Consider the following 22,809-nt stretch of genomic DNA (forward strand, 5'->3'; position numbering starts at 1 on the left):
AGGGTGACTGGTGCAGAAGTGCACGTTTTCATTCTTTTGTTTTGTTCATTCTTTATAAACCAAATTATGTGAATTGTTTAACCGTACAGCCGGTGCCGTGAAGTGGTTAGCGCGACTGTCTGTAACCTAGAGGGAATTAATTCAAGGCTCGTCGCTGCTACCATTGCGGGTGTATGAGACCTTGCGCAAGACACTTAACGACATTTACTCCGACCCAGTAGTCACTAATAGGTTTTTCAAATTAGCATTCATGCATAAAAAAGTTAAAAAAAAACGCCTAAAATAATCAACCGCAATGTAACATACATGGTAACTGGAACCTGGCACGAGGAGTATGAATACCTATGTTATAACGACTGTCGTTTTCCAGCCACGCAAAGTAAAACTTACATTCATTTATTCATTCATAGCCCGCGGTTAAAAACGGTGTCATTTTCGTCCGTTTTGTTTGAAGAATCAGTGGAATTTTAATGGCAATTTCACTCAACTGTGTGTTTTGTTTCTATAATCCACTGTCACTATTTCACACAAGTAATTAAGATTGGCTCAGGTAATAATAGCAGGTGCTATTTTGAGGTTCGCACTTAACAATTCGTTCTGTTATGCGATAAACGGCGTTTAATTAAAGCTACTTAGGAGAAAATCTTTAAGGCACTTCGATCGTACGATCAAGGTTAGAATTGAAAGTCAGGTCGAAGATTTTATTGATGATTTTTTAAGTTAGTTGTTTGTGAAATTAAGCTAAGCTTTTTTTGTCACAGATATATTTTTTCCATCACGAATACAGTGCTGTTCGTTTTACTATGTTCGATTTGTTTCTCCTTTTTAGTACTGGTCCATATTCGTATTGTACCACATTACTAAAACAAGTTTAAACGGCTTGGCTCTTTTATTAATTGTATACACGCTATGCTGATACGTAAATATAAACTGCAAAGAAGGTCAACGTTTGATAAAAGTTGACCAAAATTCCCGATGTTTTGGTCGCTTGGCGAAATTTTATCATGCTGGTATGATCGGTGAATACGACACAGTATTTGGGGAAACAGGCGCGTGGTGAGTTACTTAGCGCAGCTTGCGATGCAATAACCTAAGAAGCGGTAAATAAAATAAAAAGTAACAGGTTATGCTGAGCACTGTCCGAGGGACTTTTGCCGTCTTATTGGCAATATATGCAAAAAATACAAGCGAAGCAAATAAGAGATACCAGCCTCGTGTTAGCTTGGCGTTAATAGGCACGATGCTTTTACTAGTTGTGGCACTGCCACGTATCACATGACATCATGATGACGTTAATGAAGTAGTTTAAACTTGCGAGGAAGCAGAAGGTTATTGATGGCATGGATGACTCCGTTGCTAGCTTCAATGTCGGACTCCGTCACTTTTGCTCGAAGTCTTTTTCGCTTTCTACCAAGAAAAATACCTCTTTTCTTTGGACAAGTGAATACGGATCCACCGAGGTGGGTACGATGGCGGTAGGATCTCTGCTGGAGTTTATCAGAACAACTAAACCCTGAAATTTGAACACATTTTTTTAAAAATAAATGACACATATACTTTTTCGTTAAGATTTAATTTCGTGAATATTGTAACCGGCGAAGCGGAACAGTCTTTTTTTATAGATCGTGTCTCTAACGCACAGTTGATGGGTTCAAGGCTTGGCGGTGCTACTATTGTGAGCGTACATGTTTCTTTGGGCAAGACGGTAAAACACAAATGTTTTAACCCAGTGGTCCCAGGGAATATTTTAAACATGCAGAGATATGGTAAGAAAATAAACAAAAGGTGCTCACCCGATATTAGATGGAATCGAATGACTCGAGTCAGAAGTTGACGTTTCCTGAATAAACGGTTGCGAACATGTCTAGGGATTCGTTCAAAGGCTGCGTTGCTTGGAGCAAAAAATGTGAAGTCACCGTCACCATCTAAAATCTATGAGAACATTAAGATTAAAATATGCGCCTCGAACATGTTATTCTACAGACGACTTTAAAACACAATTACCCGCTGCATTTTTGTGATTCTAATTGCAGATATAATGATTGAGAAGTTTGTGTTCGTCGAGTACATCAGCGTTGTTGGAATAGAACCAATTGGTGGGTGTAGAACCTTAGAATGGAAAATGTATTAATGCTACATGCCTGACGGCTTATTTTTTTTGCATATATTAAAACGGAGTAAGATGGAATACAGTTAGCACCTAAACTTAATATTTCCTGATTTTGTTTTTAGCAATTGACAACGCTCTTTTAGAGTCGGGATGGGGAGTTATGGTTATGTTGTGCTGTGGGTATTCTTTGTTTACTATCATGTTCTATCGTATACGACCTAATTATTGGTTTTGCAAATAGGATTGAACTTTAAATTTTGGTTCATGTAGTCATGGAAAACTTAAGTAGCTTTTTAAATTAGGCTTTAAAGTTTGAGGCAGAAAATAGTTTGCTCTTATAAACGAACTTAAAAAGAGTGCGCTAGTACAGTGTATAAGGAGAAACACCCACAAAGATTGAAATAACTAGGAAGGTTAATTAGAGACAATTATCAATGAACCTTTACAGTGTGGTAGACTGTATATAACTAGATGATGTTGATTTGCGTTGCGCCATGCTATGTTAGAATGTCGATTATATTTGCTACAATATGCTTGACTTACCTTGTCTACTACAAGCATAACGCCGTTACACGGTTGGGAAGATTGACGGATTAATCTTGAACACTGGAGACCAGTGGCGCTTGTGCGCACGGCACGACGTTGACCATTCTGTCGTATTCTACGAACCCTCACATACCGAGTGATTCGTATTGTCATTGGTGGGTTCAAAGTTTCCAATGCATCATGTGATTGGAGGTCGTCCGACGTCACAATGCGAGGTATCACGTGGAACATGAGAACGTTACGTAGGTGGTCAGCGTCAAGCAGAAGTTTTGTCTTTTCCAACGAACTCAGCTTCTAAATAAACGAAAACATCTTATATTGGTAAAAGGTGCAAATATACCTTCAACACGGTGATAGCACTAGTATGCTCTTTATATAGTAGGGTGGGAAAAGATGGGACACTTTGTCAGACTAGACTTTTTTTGTCTTATAAAAACTAGTTTTAGTTTTGTAAAAAAACACTAAGATAAAAATGAAGAAAATAGACAGGGGTCAATATGACTTTAATTTGAGATAAAAACAACAACAAAAATACCGGTTTAACGTTATATATATAAAGTTTACATGGCAAAGAAACTAGCACAGCCTGTTAAACTCGGTAGGTTAACTACAAGTTGTAGAATACTGGTAATGTAAATATATTTCAATTTAGAGTCCCATCTTCCCCCACATTGTAGTTTTGTATGTTTTCATTGCCAAACTTTGAAAGATTTGCTTTTAATTTAGTATTTTATACCTCAGGGGGTTTTTAACTATAAGATACTGATATAATAAAAATATAATATTTTGAAAATATATTCGAAATGTGGTCATTTGCACTTGGTGATAATTTATAAGAAGGGGCTTGTACCAAAAACAGAGTAGTAATACCCAATTTGTAGCAAAAATAAAAACTTTATCAAGAGTTATTATCAATTTTCTGTTATTACAAGTTTATATACATTTGTAGGATACAATATTTATCCATTAATGTTCGAACATTACACATTGTCGTTCTGCAATAATATAATGTATAGGTAACATGTTAAAAACTATAGCAGTAGGGCAAGAAAGATGAGAATGTTTAGACCTAATTTTCAAAGCGTACAGTATTATTTCGTGTTATTTACGTATATTCATATTTATAAATACGCTTAATAATCAAAATTAACAATGATTTTAAACTATCCCATCTTATCCTGTGTGTTTTCAAATTTGTAAAATTTCACCTGTTGTGCGGATCGCTAAATAACTCCTCGTGTGTATTATTATATTTTATTTAATTGTTGTCAATTAATAAAGGAATGATAGTACTAATTCGTGGTATTACCCCAAAATCGTCATCTATTTTGATTTTGGAAATATTTGGCAATATGTGCTTAAGTGTCCCATCTTCCCCCATTGTACTATACAGTAGGTTGATGTAAGTAGACACATGCTTCTATAAGACATACTTCTAACCTCTTTTGTTATTCCATTTGTTAGTAAATAAAGAATGTTTACAGAATTATATAACCATTGTTTATTCTTTTATTAATATTGCCTAAACCATTTTGTTTGGAATTGTTGCATTAATATTTTAATCCATATCAGTCTACAAACAGTCGCGTATTGGAAGACTACTGCCACATTTAAAAATGGGACATATTTGGTAGTGGTCCAAAGATTTAGTGTTTGAGGTCGGAGGTTAAAAACACTTTATTAAAAATGTGGGAAACGGTGGTTCCCAAAAGAAAACATAGTGGGCCTATTATCGTTTCCCACTTTGACAGCTGTGTTTCCGTGTTGTTATCTTGGCTACAGTGCTTAATAAATCGTAATCACTTAGTTGCCATAACAGCGTCTAGCTGTATCGTATATTCACCGTAGTTTATAACAAGTAAGTGGTATTGGTGTAAGTTACAATACAAAGGTCGCGGGAAAGGAGTTCGTCGTGTGGTTTGTAAACATGTGCCGCGTTGTATATTTAACTGAAACCATGTGCCAATCCACAGACCACGAAGCTATCATGGCAAAGTGACCGTTTCAAAACAAACAGCTGTCTGGAATCTTATACCGATATGAGTGTAACATAACCCTTCGTCTGCATTAGAGGCGAAGTAATAGGATTAGCTTAACAGGAGCTACCAATGTGACTTATGAGCAAATTATGATAGAATGAGAATTTTGAAGCCGGTATACGTAAGATGATATAGGCTATACCGATGCAGCTTATGCAGACACCAACACCGGATTAAAAGTTCATTTGGAGAAACTAAAGATACCAACATCGTTTATATCCGGTCTGGTTGGCACTAACGAGGTAAGAGACATCAAACACGCAAAAGTAGAAAGATTATGGCCAAATCGACATTTAGCGTATCCCGTATTTTATGAATGCAAGGACATGCAACAAAGCACTTGTCGACGTATTAATAAACGTCATATTTTATTACGATAGAAAAGAAACAAAAGAGATAGGTACTCTACATTCTTTCATTACATTTCAATTCGAGAAACTAACCTTAAAAGCTTTATTTACTGGAGCTATCAAAGTGAAGTTGCTGCCTGTGGCGAGAGAAGTTCTAATTCCTGCAGTATTGAACATGCTGATAACTGTGGATAGTTGTCTATCACTTTCCAGCACATCAAGTACTGACGAAACTAAGAAAAGTTAAAACGAAACTTAAATTATTAAAAGTTTAACTTTTCTAGTATAAATTATATTTGGGCTAGTCCGGGAATTGAACCCGGGACCTCTCGCACCCGAAGCGAGAATCATACCGCTAGACCAACGAGCCACGCTCCAAATCGCTGTGAACAACCACTATATAGAACAAAACGATTCTGTAACTGTCGCGGCATGGTTACTTATACTGTATTAGTATTTTGAGGGTTGAAATTATGCTTTGTTTGTAATATTTTTGTTTGGCTCGATTCTAATTACTGGGACCGATAATAATTTGTCTATATTGAATAACGTTTTAGATATATGTAGAATAATATATTGTCACTGTTTCGTAGTAAATTTGGTATTTTAATTTGTACCCTATAATGCAACCCAAAACTCATGTTCACAAACGCTAAAGCAAATAAAGATTAGTGTATAAATTATTCCATACCTTTCTGTTTTTTAAGAATCAAAATGCGATTTTAATATTATGATTAAAACAAATGGGATCACCTGCAACTGGTTTCAACACAGAGTCAATGACGTGTACCACTCCATTTAAGGCCATGACGTCATGAGAGGTGACCTCAGCGGTGTCGACGTAAACTGCGCCATCGTAAAAAACGGTGAGATTTTTACCATAGAGTGTTGTGTAGTTCTTCTCATAAACTGAAACAATATACATAACCTATAATCTGTGTGTTTTACGAATCGTAATCTAAACGTAGAGCTCGAACCATTTTCAAAAGAATGTCGCATTTAGTTTGGATCGGTTTGTCAGGATATATTAGGTTCGACCTTCTGCGCATGTGTAGTGGCGTCGCGGCGCATGCGCAAAAGCTTCCGCCATAAATTTAACGGCCGGCCTAAATACACCACGACACTGAAACACCGTATACCTAAATAATTAATTAAACTTACAAAGACATACTTTATATTTACGCTGCCATTGCATTGAATTGTTTTGTTAAGGCAGCAGCAGGTACTTAACACCAGGTACCTCCGGGTACCGAGGCAGGTTTGCAACGCACCATACGTAATGGCCAATTTTATTTTTTACATTTTATCTGCGTCGTGGTGTTTGCGTGGATGCATAAATAAATAAAAGATGTATTTTTGAGTTATTTAGTTCGAAAAGTTCAGTAGTGCTACAAATTCATCTGATTGAGTAGAATTATATTATTTAACCATGGAAACTGATATGCAAAAAAAAAATTAAGCAAATATATTTAAAACTTTAGACTCACCATCAACTGCGGGAGTACAAAACACGTGACTTAAAATGTGGTTACGCGCCAATGCGTTCAAGCATTTGCCAGGTTGATTGTTTATTGAAGCGTCTATAAAAGCTTGATTGGTCGGAGCAAATAGAGTGAGGTTATTACTCGGATCCCGAAGTAGATCATCCAAACCTGCATTCCTCATCACTGTAACATATATAGTGCAGAGGGTAAGAGGGGAATGTTTTTATTGATTTTTCTCAACGCTTTGGTAGTAAACAAAAAATAATACAGAATTTTTGGCCCCAAGAATCCAATAGAGCCTTTTTAATTGTTTAATGCATGATCAATAAATGTGGTATTTGTTTGCGAAAGGTATCTGATCTTATTCCATAGCGTTATAGCTATATAAATGTGGAAGCCGTGAGATTATAGGGTTTTGTCGGTACCGCTTTCCTGTTAGTGCTATACTAGATATTGTGTATTGACTTCCGAGGTTGCGTGCTCTTGGACTAAACCCCTCTATATGTAGACTTTTCGGAGTCTTTAATACTGACTGCTATTTATCAAAACATTTTTTGTCTTTTCCAACACGACTATAACTCGTACAGTATACATCGGTAGTATATACGTCACACAATGAGAAATATAGCACTCAGTGGTTCTATAGATTGGTTAGTATATTGTATATGTACTATTAGTAATCAGGTTTTCGGGTTATTTTTAGTTAAAACACAAACATAAACACTCGTTATAGCGGGCCAACAGTGACGCTGAAATTATAAACGTAATCACTGTTGTGTCCATTGCCAAGTCAATACATGTATTGAGTAGATCATGTTTATCTCATCATAGGAAATTCAACAGTAAGCACGCGATCTTATTTGGTAACTTTTCTGAAACATTTTTTAACAACACTGCGTGTTAAAGACTCGCATTTTGTTTGATGCCGTTTTGCAATCCTTTATAATTGTTATTGGGAATATGTTACTTTTGTGGCTCAAGTGTCTTCTGGCTTAACGCTCAAATTGAGAACGATTGTAGTGGTCTAATCAAAACGAACAAATCCAACATAATTATTTTAAAAAATGCATTATACCAAATTTAACTTTGAAGAGCTTTCAAAAGGTCGAGTTAATTGACTGAACAAACTCAAACCACGAGGATTAAGTACAAAGTTGTCGAGTGTATTCTCAGACCGAGTTTCCGACTTTGCTACAAAAGTTATTTATGTTGTCTCGTTGACGACTTTTTTCGGCAAAAAATCCTTCCTCCCTGTCTGTGCGCTTAACGTTACAAAACCACTTGTAGAGTATACCTTGCTTTTACAATAACTTTCTCCCACGTATATCACCTTGGTATGCAAGATGAAAGTCTCCAAAATATGGTTAAAATTCCTTTCAAGTTGATGTATCTCGTTACCTGGTGGTCTTGACTTATTATTGGATAATTTGTTTCAAATTTGCAACAGCCATCCATTTTCGCGTATTAATAAATATAGATAAATGGGTGTTGCTATTATGATTGAAACGTAAGGTTGAAGAGTCAATCCACAGTACGTTTGATATTTTGCCGGCAACACACAACTTCACATCAAAGTAATTTACAACTCGTTAATTAATGGAAAACTTCTTTACCTGAGATTAGAGTGGAAAACTTTTCCGGTTGCAAGGCGATGACATCATAAATCGTTCCAGGAACTTCGTTGATGACGTCATTGATAAAATGAACAACCGAGTTATCGTTTGTGACGTCACGAGCGGTTATTTTCCTGCAGTTTACTGTCATCGTCTCCTCGAAATCGGAAGGAAAGAAATTTATTCTAATTTGGTTGCCGGATACTGCCTGTGAAAAAGTTTTTAAAATAGATCAAGGAGTTGCGAAGACGGAAGTACAGTAAGAATTTCAACGTTAATTGTAAAAAAATCTCTAACTTTTTAAATTCGGCAACGAAGAATGGTAGTATAAAAAAAAACGGGGTGTAAATTTCCACGTTTGGTCTGATCGCGTGGCCTGCCGGATGGAGGACGAAACGTCGGAAATGCACTACTTTTTTATACCAGACGAGCCGTTGAAAGAATCTTTACACTATACCAGTTAGCAGGAAAGTAATTGTCAATTACTTGATAGTTATAATTTTAAATTTGACAATTAATTCTGAAATTTGTGAGTATAAATTATAACTTTATTTCTATCGATATTAAACAATACATGCAAGACCTAACAATTAAAACACGTGGAAATGATCATGGCAAAAACAAGAACAACTTATAAGGTAAAATGAGTCACACAAAAGTATAAATATAATAATGCAGAATTATAAACCCAAAGCCTCAAGACTCCGTAGTTAATTGATCAAGAAGACCGTCAATTGATAAAAATACAATCAGCAGAATATATGGGTCCTAGGTGCTTTTGGTATCTCATCTTACCTCACGGTACTATACGAAAAGTTTACAATATATTTTACCAACAACTGCACGATATATAAACAATTAAGCAATATTGTAAATCATTACTTGAAATGTTTGGTCGTTTTTGATTTGTGTGGATAATAACTTTTGATCTGGGATCACGTGGTTTTCAAGAAATTGTTCTACTTGATAACTGTCGTCACTTCCGTTTTGGAAAGAAAGCGCTAAAAATATTTAGAGATAAAAATAGTATATGATCAATGCTTTGACCCATTTAAATACACATGTCTAGAGATTAAAAAATCACCTACAAAGTAATATATATATACGTGCTAACTCGTAAGCTGGCACGGGATGTAGGAAACAGAACACCCGTTTTATACAGACTCAGTCGTTTTCCGGCAACGCGGGAATAAAGCAAGTTACTTTCATTATACGCAATATTCGAAACTACGAAACAAAAATAAATTATGTTTCAGTGTTTAACTGAGGTAGCTTGTCTAAATCAAATTAAAATGTTTATATTAAAGATTGTTAAATGACTTACTTCTAGATACGACTTCATCGTTTGGCATGAATATTGTTAAAAATTGTGGCTGTATTTCTACTTGGCGTCTTACAGCTAATGCATCTGCATGTGTAAGTCTGTTCACCCAATTCGTGTCCGAGGATACGATATTGCTTGGACGGTATATGCTACCTGTAATGCACTCGGGTTACTTTGCAACTTCTTTTTCAGTATAGTAGGATGGGGTAAGGACATACGATAAAAAGCTGGTAAACAAAGAATACTTATTGAACTACGTAACCGTAGCCTTACGACTTTGTGAATTGACAAAAATTCAACAAGGAAATATGGAATACATGCTTGCGGCATTCCATCTTACCCCACGGTAGATATGTTTGTACATATATGAATTATATTTTGTAATAACAACTTACCACGTACACATGCCTTTCGCTTTAAGTTGAGAGTGTATCCCTCACAACACTCGTATATTATGATTTTCCGTGGCGCCCTGATACCAGAACCAAACCTGAGAAACAAGATACAGAGTACATTTCTTAATAAAACGAATATAAGCGTTCAAGATTACGCAAAACTTTTAAATAAGAAGTATATAGGACTTTATTATGGGGTAAAACGGGATATCGATAGCACTTATATTCTACATTTCCTGGTTGTTCTTTTACAATTAGCAACACTTAAAAATTTGGTAAACCTTTCGATTATATTTTAGAGTCGGTACCTTTTCATGACATTTGAGCATTTCTTACCAAAACACAAATTCTGATTTTTTTGTTAGTATGCTTCTTTATTTTATACACGCAGTTATATAAACTTGGTAATTTACGTACTTCTCGGTGCAAATGTATTGTGCGTCTTCTTCCACGCATGTTTCAACCACATTAATTCGTTTCATGATTTCTTCCCCGAGTCCGTACAGGCCACCAATTTCCTCCAGACAAACGTGATCACTGTAAATGCAATGAATATATGACACAGTATCCACAAACTTTAGAGGAGATTCGTTAGATTTATGTTATTGCCTATAGGTAGTAGCAACAGTTTAGTTTATCCCAAAAATCTGTCAATTTTTAAACCTCCTTATGAATGTTAGACTACACACCAATGCATCAGTTCGAACTCGAGCTGGTGGTTTTGGAGTCAATTTTATGGGCCAAAGTTACTTAGTCGGGTGTATCTAGTTACCAGCTCCGCACACTTAACTGGTTAAATGAAAACACGAGTGGTGGCCACGGCTGTAGAAGCAACACCATGACCTTTAAGGTCAAGTCACAGTTTCGCTGCGAAAATAGAATTTTAATAAACGTGGGAGCCAGTAGCAGATGATGGTTTTAAGTCAATTTTGACCACACGCGGTATCTGCTAATACTTTGTATGACATCGCTTTCTTTTGAAGCATAATCTTGTTAACCAATTATTTGCTTGCTCTTTTGCGAGAACTCGTTACACAAATAACCAATCTTCCACACAAGACATGGAACGAATTGATATTTTGCACTTTTGCGATATGAACAAAAGCTGTTGCGGGATTTTGCCCGACAGCAAGGCTTATAGCGAAAACTGGTAAGAGATTTATAACATTAAACCTAGTTAAGGGTTTTGTTTTATTTTGATTCAGAAATATAAGCCAAAACCTTAAATGTATTAACATAACACATAAGAATTGCAACCTCGGTGATTTAGAAATACTTTCGCAAATATACATACATTTAATCAATCATATTCGCTGCAAAGATGAAAAAAATATTGGTAGCAACAGAAGAATTACATTACGTCATTGACTTACAATAACCCAGCACACCTTACACTGGCACGGGTTAAAAGCTTGTCGTTGTATCGACAGCTGGATTATGAACATACATGCCAAAGTAAACAAAATTAATTTCGAGTAGCTTAATTTCTTACTAAGCAATAACCATAAGCTTATTTTAAACTTAACCATAAGCTTATTTTAAAACGGCTTTGTATTTTTTAGAGCCATTTTAATATTTCTATGATTTCAAGCGAAGTGGTTAGATGGTTAATAAATTAGGATCGATCCTTATGTCCGGTGGATGTAAACATATAGTACATATACATATACTTACGTGTATATTACAAAGTATACGTTGTACAACACCAAAAGTGGTACGAATGTGGAGATGTTAACATTAGATCAAATTATTTGCAAATTGAAAATCAAATTCATAAATTTTAACTGTTTGTTGTATTTTACAACTTTACAACTTTTCGGCCCATTTGGTAGAAAACGAAAAACAATTAAAGAATTATTATAAAGACCGTATACCCATATATAACCACGACTCCCATAGACCGTTGGTAGTTCTTGAAAACACATCAAGATATTTGGATATTACGTACTAAAGATGTCCCATCTCCCCCACCGTACTATACATCTGGTTCTAATGACAGCCTTCGTTTGCATTTTTAACCGTTTGTTAATTACACTTAAAATGTTTTATTTACAAGAAGTAAATCGCAATTAAAAAGAAAATTGTTTTAAAGTTTGCAAATCTTTTTACCACATAGGACATTTAACGTGCACGTGACTTTAAATATTCTTAAAATTTGAACTAGACTTCACCACAAACTTCGATGTTTTTATTGGTTTATCGACTGAGAGTTAACGCAACAAGGTGAACGCGGTTTAGTGATTTGTTTGATGTCGATTTAAAACTGTCGACCACGAATTTAGCGAAGCAATGAGCCGAGACATTTTAAAGGCTCACTGTTAGCCTGCATGGTGGACAACCACAGCCTGCGGTATCCTTCCTCGCTGGTCGTAAGGGCTGTACCTACATTATAGTTTCGGCCCGTCAACCTAATACGTTTAGGTCGCGAAACCGTAGTTAAAACAAACAAAATATCAAATTTCTTAAGATGGTTTGTTCACAAAAGAAGGTGTTTGATAGTAACTATCAATCATTTCTTTGTTCGGTATTCGTGTGAAAGTTTCATTGAAAAATATTCAGACATTATCTTTCCAAGTTTAAATTAAAACGTCGAATTTGTGTGGCTCGTGTCAACAATAAGGCCACGTTTTGAAACCTGCTTTGGTATTTTCTTTCATTACCATAGGAGACGTTTATATAAGAAAATTCGTACTAAGATCACAGAGGTAGATAACACGATCGGTTTTTGGCGTAATCGTTAAGATATTCCTTTTTGTGATTGATAGACATGAGAAAACATTTCGTCATTTTTTGCAAGAGCTTAATCCTATTCGTGTGCATAACCCGTGGCTACGGTTGAGTGGTGTCGGGTTTTCATCTAAGACTTCGGGTATAGCTTCACACAGACCAACGTCTCAGGTTTGTTTATTTTTGTCCGTTTTTTGGTCATTATGACGATGGAATGCACACCATGCTGGACGATAAAGCACATATGAACAATATTAAGCGAGATAGCAAGAAATAACAAACATTTAAAACTTGACATTTGGTGTGCGAGAACTAAACCCTATGCTGTTGCGTAAACGTGGCATTAAACATAATTCGATCTGCACTACGTGGTTGCTTGGGGCTTTAAGATGCAATGAATGCCGCAAGATGTACTTTCTTGCCAAAATATAAGACATAGCAAGCATAAAGACATCTTACTCGGTTGGGTTTGCATGGGTGGGCTTGGCAAAATTTGGGTGGTTTTATGCGGTTTTGTTCGAGCGAGGTAGCTTAGATATGGTCGATGATTGACGTGAGAAGCAATCAAACCTCCCGACGAAGAAATATGAACATCGGTGAATAAGTGTTGTGGACATACGAGCCAAGAAGGTTGATGAAATGTCATGGGACGATAGACTATACAAGTTCTGATATGAAGGCCGATTATGTGCCACAAATAAACCGCATTAGAATAATGGAAGGTTGTTTAAATAATCAAACAACAGTCATTGTTGCGACCACAAGGTTAACAACGGATGTCAAGTCCTTATGTCAGTACTTGAAATCGGGAAAAGCATTCTCTCCTAACACAAGCCATTGTTACATAAAATCATAGCGATTTACTTTTATTTGCTTCATAAAAAGGTGTTGTGACTCAGAAACGAAAAGTTAAATTTCACTTTAAATAATATAAGATAAGTAATAAACCGTTTGTCCTGTTGTGGGATAAATTCACAACTATTTATAAATATTCAAACATCTACCGGATGTACAATGTTACATATGTGACGTCACAGTGGCGTTTGTTCGACATGGGGAACGTATTGAATATCATGCCGAATGTCCCACGTGAATAACATATGTGTTGGCATGAATACGCACTTAAAGCATCAGCATAACTAAGATTGAAAATATAGAAAAACTTTCGGAAAATTGAAAATGTTTAATTTTGCAACTGCGTGGAATGTTACGTCACAATTTGAAATTCTAAAGTTTTTAAGAAAGTTCACGCTCGAGCACTTATGACGTAAAATTATCCGGTTTGAAATTTGAAGATGACAGGAATCGGTAAATCGCTTCAGTTTTTGCAACGAGCGCTTACACGCGAAAACAAAGCTCTGGTTGTCCGAGGTCGTCGGTTTAGTAAATATAAACATCCTCACAGGCAACATTACCGTAAGGTAAAAGCACGACTGTGGCGTTGATAAATGTCGTTTTTTCCATAAAACTACGTGAATAAATGTCTTAATAGCAAATTTTGGACGCAGTGAAACGTTCATTACATTTAACAAATCCTATTATTATTACACGTAAACTTGTTCATACCTGTAAACAAAATGATAGCGATCACGCTATTTTAACTTAATAACTGTAATTAGTGGTGATGATATGACAAAGAGCCTAAATTTCAAAAAGATTAACTTCGGATATGGTTTGTGATTGTAGTATTCCGATCTACCAAGTACGAAATACGAGAGGAACTCTTACTTATTATATCCTAGCATGGGATATTGTGCCTGACGACTTGTTTGTCTGTGGTTCTTTTAAGTTTACCAAACAGAGATTAGCATTACTTGCAAATGTGCGGTTTTGGTTCGCGTAACCGCTTATGATTCATGTATAGTGTAAGTTTTCAACGATTATGGTTAACAACTTTAGACTGTAAAATTAAAGTAGTTTTATTTTATTGGTTTCAAAGCTACAACTAAAGATTCATTTTTGGGGTTTTAAAACATTGAGGTAGACCACCCATTAAACTGACTGGTAATTTGTAATACGGCTAAGAACAAGTAGATCCTTATCTACCGACCTTTGTGTTTTGTTTGCACAGTTTGTTTCACAAATATACTTTATCCACGTAAGAGCCTAAAGTCGCCCTCCACCCCCCCAAAAAACTAACGGTAATTGTGACGTAGAGGTGGTAACTTACATTTCTCACTGAAAATGACGTCATGCATAGCCTGGTCAGCCCTTTTGGGTCGGCCTATCGCACCGATGACAAAACATAACGTCATGTTTAAGGTAAAACCAGCTCATCTATTTACCGCTACAGTATAAAAGCTTTTTTAGTTAAAGCTATCAGAACATAAGCCGTTTAATCTAAAATAAACTAACGCATTGGTCAGTGTAGGTTATTATAGGGGCCTATAGGGTTTTATAACCATAACCGTAATACGTTGTAAATTACATACACAGAGTGTTAACTGTTTACAGTTTGTTAATGGGCTTAAAGATCCGTTGATTTAGCAGGAATTTACTCAGAACCACAAATATCTGGTACGTGGTAAACACTTTGTAAATATTAACCGTAAGAGGTTGGTTTAAACTACTGTAGATTAGCGAAAAAGTCCGCAGAAGTTGCAAGAGACAAGGAAACCAAATTCTGTTTTAATGAGACAGAGCCTTAGATTGCTGTCACTGACTCATGGCTACGACCCTTCAACAATTTCACACCGATTCATGTTCCCCACAGCTTTATGCTTGCTGTTGTTTCCCCTCTCTGTGAACAACCATGAGAGCTCAAGGAATTAAAAAAATAAACTTGGCTGGGTTCAAGCAGCAAATCGAGGTCGGCTGTGCTGCAAGGACACGGGTGTCGCCAGAAATATGATTACTTGGGCAAAGTTGACAGGAAATTATGTCTACCAAATTTCTCAGCCAAATGCGTTTGAATGGGTTAATTTAAGGGCACTTTCATTTTCGTTCAGTTCTTTTTTTTCATAAATTGCTTATGACTGCCGGTTGGAAGTCTGAGTTCTTTATTTCTGGCGTTGTCTGCATTAGTAACACGTCGTTGCTATTTTAGGTAGGATTGCCACTGCGGGAGGGTTATTAATAACCAACTGCCAACTTAGCGTCCAAATTTAATTTCTATTGATTTGTGGATTACTTTGAAAATCGACATTATGTCGAAACTGTTAACTCTTTATTGGCGCAATACTTATGAAGCGTTAGCACATATGACATCAAATATACTACAGTGTTAGCAAATATGACGTCATATATACTTCGTGGGGGGTTCTCTAAGCTGCCGAGATTTACTGGCTTTTGATTGGCTCTCGCTTGTTTTATATCGAGTTAACGATTATTGATATTTCACTAGGTCAAATACGGTTTGTTTTCAAACAATGGATTTATGTTACGTCATAGTGGACATAACGTTTAAGATTTATCGAAACATAATGTGCCTTTATTCACGTAATAACTCAATGCATTTGACACATTAACGTGGGAACAGTGGTCATCAAAAACATATAGCAATTTCTTTCTTTTAAAAGCCAATTTTCCAACATTATATCTGTAAAAATAAACTCGACTTTTTTGCGAAGATGTTTAATGTCCTCACGTACGTTTCTTATTGTATTCCGGCTAATTTGGTTAAAAGTTGGAACATGTATTAGTCGATTTTTATTTTAATGTAATTGTAAACCTTGTCTAGGATTTTTATAGTTGGTATTTATTCTCTAGCGAATGACAAACTCGTAACACGAATTTGTGCTTGTACGTCCTTGTACATGGTGTTGTAAAACTAGTACAGCGAACCACAAATAAGTAAAACTAAATTAGCCGACTTGTCTAAGTGGGGTTGGTTGTTCGGGCTTAGGTGATTATCTAATCAGAGGTTCGTCGCGCTTGAAAACGCACGTGCGAGCCAACAGTATTTACACGCGGGTAGTCGTTGAAACACATTTGTTGTATCGAAACTTAACTGTGACATTTACATTACAGCTTTCGTGCAGACTGGAATGTTTACTGCCCACTTTCGTTTGCCTTGACACGTCGGATTAACCGACCCAGTTACTCTATGCTGATATAAAACCGTACAGCGCCTAAGTGCTCGCAATAAAACACAATAAATTGATAAAATGTTACTTACCCTTTCCACCATCGTACTTTATACCCAGATGTATCTCGACGGTTCGCTGTCGCCGTTTTATTTCCTGAAATATCGGCCTCATTTTCAGTCTCGTTTGTCGGCGTTTTAACAATTCGCACTTTGAATCCAGTGCCAATATTTGTCAAAAGCTGCCGTGCCTCGCTCACAGATGTGGTGCGAATTTTCAGCACGGCAGTGGACGATGGGTGTGTAGGGTTGTTAACCCTGGGGCCAACTGTGTCTTTAATAGTTTGTGATGTGTGTGGTTCGGTGGGCCGGGTCAGAACGCGACTGTTTGCCGCTTTGGATTTCGATGATAATTTGGTTTGCTTTGTTGTGTTATTGATAGGTGTGATTTTAAACCCAGGAGGAGCAACCAATGTATTGAACCGTCGTCTGGGGGTCATCGGCGTCATTTCCACGGTTTGTTTTGGTTGTTGAATACGATTGGTGTTCACATCTCGTGTTGTTGGTCTTGGTCTATACTTTGATACGACAATTCTTGTCCGTTTTCTAAACGGTTTTCGCACCAAACTGTCAGAAACTGGTATGCCAAATCTCAAGGGATACGGAGACCGAACTCTGCCGTACTTGCGCCGGGATAAGCGCGTAGGTTTGCCGCCAGCAGCGATGCTTTGGACCCGATGTCTTGCTTCAGCGTTGTCCGTAGTGAATTTACGCCCCGGGACACTATTTCGTTGCACGAATGGCATGACGTGTTTGGTAGGATAAATCAGTTTTGGTGCATTGCTTGGTCTGTATGTTGCTGGCGAGTGGGGGGTAAGTAATTGATATCTATTGTTGCTATTTTTAGCTAAACGATGCACAGGAACTGACTGACGAGTTTGCAGTTGGGTTATCCCAGAAGTTGGAGAATACCTTGTTACTGTAACTGCATCTTGATTCCCGAAAGTACTTATTGGTGACGGAAAAATATGCCTTCTTGAACTAGATATTCTATCCGGGGAATTGCAACGGAACTTGACGGCCTGTTAGATGGTTTCTGGAATAGCTGTTGCTTCTTTGTTGATAGACTCTCGCTGACTTGACAAGCAGAAGTGTCACTAAAAGAACTGAAACCACACTATAGCCACGCCAACTCAAACCACTGTGTTTGCTAGACGAGCCCATAACTTTGCGTTCCATCGATGCATTGCTTACCGCACTCTACCTTGAGCATCTTTATACGAGAAGAGCTAAGGGCTGAGAAAAAGGCACAGGTGACAAAACTCATGGTTTGTAAGAGGATAAATCTTCGTTCGATATTTTTTAATTTGAATAACCTGTCTGTATAATTCTACCAACACACAGAAATAGTTCAGCAATAAGTATGTATTTGACAACAAGAAACATATATTTTAAACTATTAAGTATTAAAGAACATATTATGTATATTTAAATGTTGATTTTCTATGGAAGTGCGATTAAATATTGATTTATGTGCGTGCTTTAACTTATTTCAATAAATACGTTATATGTTGAGCGTCGTATGTGATTTATATGTGTTTTATACACATATCGTTCATTTTCAACGCCATTGTGATGAATAATCAAAAGCGCAAGTTTTGGACAACCGTTAAAAACTATAAAGAAATGCGAATCTGTCCCGACTTTGATTATATACCTAATAAAACAACATAAGTCGCCTACACCAGTGCTCTTCAACCGGTGTGCACGGTGCACCCTAGGGTGTACCAAAATATTCCAGGGGTGCACCAGTGCAAAAGGGTATACAAGGGTGCATCACAAATGTTAACAATTTTTAGCAATAACATTTAGGTTTAAGCATTTTTAACAAATTTACCCTCTTTCCCATAGTTTTTTATATGATTTATATATCTTGCATCACTGGGATTTGCAAAACGTCATTAGTTTTACGTTAAAGCAATCATGGGTGCATAAGTTCGTCGCAACAACTTTTGGTGTTCACCAACCTAAAAAAGGTTGAAGAGTACTGACCTACACAAAAAAGAGTTGTATAGTGTAACGACTCTCTTGCACTACCTATCGGACAACTGTGCATTTTAAAGGTTTCGTTTATCTTTGCATGGCAGGGTTACGTTAGGATAAATTCAAAAGGGGAGTAAAGTAAAAATTTTATAACAGGTGTTCGCAGATAGTCCGCCCATATTGCGAGTTATTTTATTCAGCAAACTGCCTAATCCAAGCATGCAGGTTAAGTGATTTTAAAACTGTTAATGTAATACATCTGACATTGTCAAAAGAAACGATTTTGAGCTTTATGAGGTATAATGTTTATAGTAATATTTCCAAATTCTAAACACACGATAGCTTTTGGGTGACATTACGAAGTAGTACTATCATTCCTTTATAAATTGACAACAATTCAAAAAATAAAAATAATAACATGAAACAATACTGTACACTTTGAAAATCAATTTAAGCATCCTTTTCCTTTCCAAACCGCTATATGGTTTTAAACATGTTGCCTAATATATTATTGAATAAAAAATTGTATATAGTTTAAACGATAATGGGTAATTTTCGAACATCAATTCATAAATAATGTATCCTACAAAAGAATATTAAATTTTATAGTAGCGTGAAGGAAGATGAAACACTTTGTTCCACGAGACTTTCTTTTAATTTTCTGTTTAAGGGCCCCGTATAATGATACTCAGAAATATAATGTACAATGGGGGAAGATGGGACACTTAAGCACATATTGCCAAATATTTCCAAAATCAAAATAGATGACGGTTTTTGGGTAATACCACGAATTAGTACTATCATTCCTTTATTAATTGACACCAATTTAATAAAATATAATAAAACACATAAGGAGTTATTTATAGCGATCCGCACAACAGGTGAAATTTTACAAATTTGAAAACACACAGGATAAGATGGCACAGTTTAAAATCATTGTTAATTTTGACTGTTAAGTGTATTTATAAATAGGAATATACGTAAATATCACGAAATAATACTGTACGCTTTGAAAATTAGGTCTAAACATTCTTTTTCTTGCCCTACTGCTATAGTTTTTAACACGTTACCTATATCAGTGCTCTTCAAGCGGTGTGCACGGTGCACCCTAGGGTGCACCAAAATATGCCTGGGGTGCACCAGTGCAGAAGGGTATACAAGGGTGCATCACAAACTTCAAAAATTTTCAGCAATAATATTCAGTTTTGAACATTTTTAATAAATTTAGCCACTTTTCTACAGTTTTTTTTATATGAATTTTATATCTTGCATCACTGCGAATTGCGAAACTAGTCTTTTCTTTAACTGCAAACCACATATTCCTAATGATCTTGATTAGCGGTGCTTTTCGACTAAACAGGAACTTATTCTCGTACGCATTTCTCCTTGATGACGTCATTAGCTTTACGTTAAAGCAATCAGGGGTGCATGAGTTCGTCACAACAACTTTAGGGGTCCACCAACCCCAAAAAGGTTGAAGAGCACTGACCTATATATATTATATTATTGCATAACATTTGGTATTGTTTGAACGACAATGGGTTATGTTCGAAAATCAATGGATAAATTTTGTATCCTACAAATGTATATGAACTTGTAATAAGAGAAAATTAATAATAACTATTGATAAAGTTTTTATTTTTGCTACAAATTGGGTATTACTACTCTATTTTTGGCACAAGCCACTTCTTATAAATTATCACATCATATTGACCCCTGCCTATTTTCTTCATGCTTAGGCTATATCTCAGTGTTTTTTTACAAAACTAAAACTAGTTTATGTGACAAAATCAAACTGTACGAAATATTCAAGGTTGTTTTATGAAGCTATTTTACATATTTTTTTAATATTTAAAAACAGTAATCAGCTTTGACGGGCGTTTTATATAGTCATGATAATACTGTCGAATAATTCTGTATAACCTTATTTTCCTGATTATCATTAAATGGGGGTCCGTAAAAAGAAAATTAAAAAAGTCTCGTCTGACGAAGTGTCCCATCTTCCCCCACCCTTTGTTTCAGAATTGTTCGACAATATTACCACAACTTTATAGAGCGCGCGTCAAAGCAGATTACTGTTTAAATATTAAAAAGATTTGTTAAATAGAAACAGTATTCTTTGAACAGGTAAAAAATGCGAAATTGTAAAGTGCTAATTTTGGTTGCTTGCTAAATCATAGTAAAGTCGATGGAATATTGTAGTTTGCAAATGTGAACGATAAAACTATAATTCCATAGCAAAAACTTGAATATTTCGTACAGTTTGAATTTGTCTCATAAAACTAGTTTTAGTTTTGTGAAAAAAAAAAAAAAATATATACAACATGAGGAAAGTAGGCAGGGGTAATATGACTTTACTTAAAGATAAAAACAACAAAAATATTGTTTTAGGTTATATATATAAAGGTTACATGGCAAAGAAAATGGCGCAGCCGGTTAGTTTTTTGAGTCATGTATTTTGATTTTGGAAATATGGGGCAACATGTGTTTAAGTGACCCATATTTTTCAAAAATTATCTTGTTACTATATCAGTATACTAATAATATATATATTACATGTTTGAATAAACCCTGAGTTATAAATTATGGAACTGAAAGCAACCTTAAAGTTTAGCCGTAAGAAACTACAATAGAGAAAGATGGAAAGTTATATTGACCCCTGTCCATTTCCTCGTGTTTATATATCTCATTTTTTACACAACCCATGGCCTACTTAAGATATCGTCCTTGTTGTATATCGTTAGTAAAGGCCATGACATTGCGTAGTTTTTGTGGGCCAAGACAAAAACTAAATCAAACTGTACGAAATATTAAAACTGTATACGAAAAGGTGAGTCTATGAGAAATTAGTTTAATCGTTTACACTCGCAAGCTACAAAATGTCATTGGCTAGCGGCTATACTATATGACTTAGCTATAGCATTCAAAATTACCACCTTACTATTTCGCATTCGATATCTATTTAAAAAACTGTACATATTTAATATGTTTTTTTTTATATTTAACAACAGCTGTTAAATAATTCTGTACACGTTTGATTATCATTAAATGGGGGATCCATAAAAGAAAAATTAAAAAAGTTTCGTCGACAAAGTGTTCCATCTTTCCCCAATCTACTATATAGGCCTAATGACTGCCTTTTTCCGGCCACGCGGATTTCTTTCACTTTTAATGTAATTGGGTGATAAATTGGACAACCCATTAGTTACTACTGGGTTTGGGCAATTGCCATTAAGTGTATTGCCCAAGGACGCATAAGCCACGATTTTCCTGCGTTAGAGGCGGATGCAGCAACAACTTATTTGCCACAGCGCCGGACAGCTTAAATATAAAAATCTGTGCAGTATATAAAATTACCCATATTAAATTACTAAAACTTCACACATTAACCACCTTTAAAGCCCGTTTTTCCATTTTCGATACTGAAAACAAATGACCCATGTTGCGCCGTGGTATAGTGGTTAGCGCGCCTGCCTGTAACCCAGAGGTAATGGGTTCAAGTCCAAGTTTTCTTCTAACTACCAAAAATATGCATTTTTCTTATATCTACTGTAATATTTTGGATAAATTGGCGTTAAATTTGCCGTTGACGTAGAAATGTATTGAACTACTCGGTGTTTATACGACTCTGCATTAGAATGTCCTTCCCATCATGGGATTTAAGAAGCGAGCAACGCAGCAAGTAATGAGAAAGAGAAAGGTATGCGACAGAAAAAGGAAACCGAGATTGGTCACTTCATTCAAAGATTGAATTTCAGTTATTCGTTGTTAGAATTCGTCCAGCGGTTTTGTTGTGGCATCTTGCTTTGAATTATGTATTTATAAACATGATAGTTTTAGGTTAAAGCATCATTTGTTAAGTTGTTTATATTAAGATTTGGAAACATTTTCGACTGAAGGTGATTGGTTATTTGGTTAAGATGTCCAGTAATTTAGAGAGAGAAATTTCGCCAAGCATGTTTGATTTCCGGAATTGAAACGTTTGGCCTTGTTTGGTGATAGTTGTTGGATATTCTTCGTGTATACACATACATTCAATGTATTTACTAAATAAGTCTTTGAGTATGTAGTAAAGCACAATGCAATGACCATGTATTGTCAAATTTTATGCTTGTTCTTAGTTTTAGTTTTATAATGCTATACCACTAACCACT

General features: G+C 35.8%; 1 protein-coding gene and 1 non-coding gene across 2 annotated transcripts; both read right to left on the reverse strand.

Moving 5' to 3' along the window:
- Window positions 1-870: 870 nt before the first annotated feature.
- LOC100185777 (transforming growth factor-beta-induced protein ig-h3-like) lies at window positions 871-18,334 on the reverse strand. The gene is made up of 13 exons (XM_018815808.2): window positions 16,706-18,334; window positions 10,279-10,398; window positions 9,862-9,956; window positions 9,467-9,619; window positions 9,025-9,143; window positions 8,143-8,350; window positions 6,533-6,712; window positions 5,799-5,954; window positions 5,139-5,278; window positions 2,654-2,950; window positions 2,005-2,109; window positions 1,794-1,932; window positions 871-1,513 (listed from the first exon to the last, which is right to left on the reverse strand). Exons 1-13 carry the CDS (start codon window positions 17,416-17,418, stop codon window positions 1,293-1,295), a joined length of 2,646 nt encoding a protein of 881 aa, XP_018671353.1. The 5' UTR covers window positions 17,419-18,334; the 3' UTR covers window positions 871-1,292.
- Window positions 5,344-5,415, reverse strand: trnap-cgg. Its single transcript has one exon. It is a non-coding gene; the product is annotated as a tRNA-Pro (tRNA).
- Window positions 18,335-22,809: the final 4,475 nt, after the last annotated feature.

This window comes from Ciona intestinalis, unplaced genomic scaffold (assembly GCF_000224145.3).
Source record: "Ciona intestinalis unplaced genomic scaffold, KH HT000103.2, whole genome shotgun sequence".
In the NCBI taxonomy this organism is placed as follows: domain Eukaryota; kingdom Metazoa; phylum Chordata; class Ascidiacea; order Phlebobranchia; family Cionidae; genus Ciona; species Ciona intestinalis.

Coding starts and splice junctions, on each gene's coding strand:
- LOC100185777 (XM_018815808.2), bottom strand. CDS start 17,418: ATGCCATTCGTGCAACGAAATAGTGTCCCGGGGCGTAAATTCACTACG. Junction 9,957..10,278: donor CAATACATTTGCACCGAGAA/GTACGTAAATTA, acceptor CTTGTTTCTCAG/GTTTGGTTCTGGTATCAGGG. Junction 9,620..9,861: donor GCGAAAGGCATGTGTACGTG/GTAAGTTGTTAT, acceptor AGTGCATTACAG/GTAGCATATACCGTCCAAGC.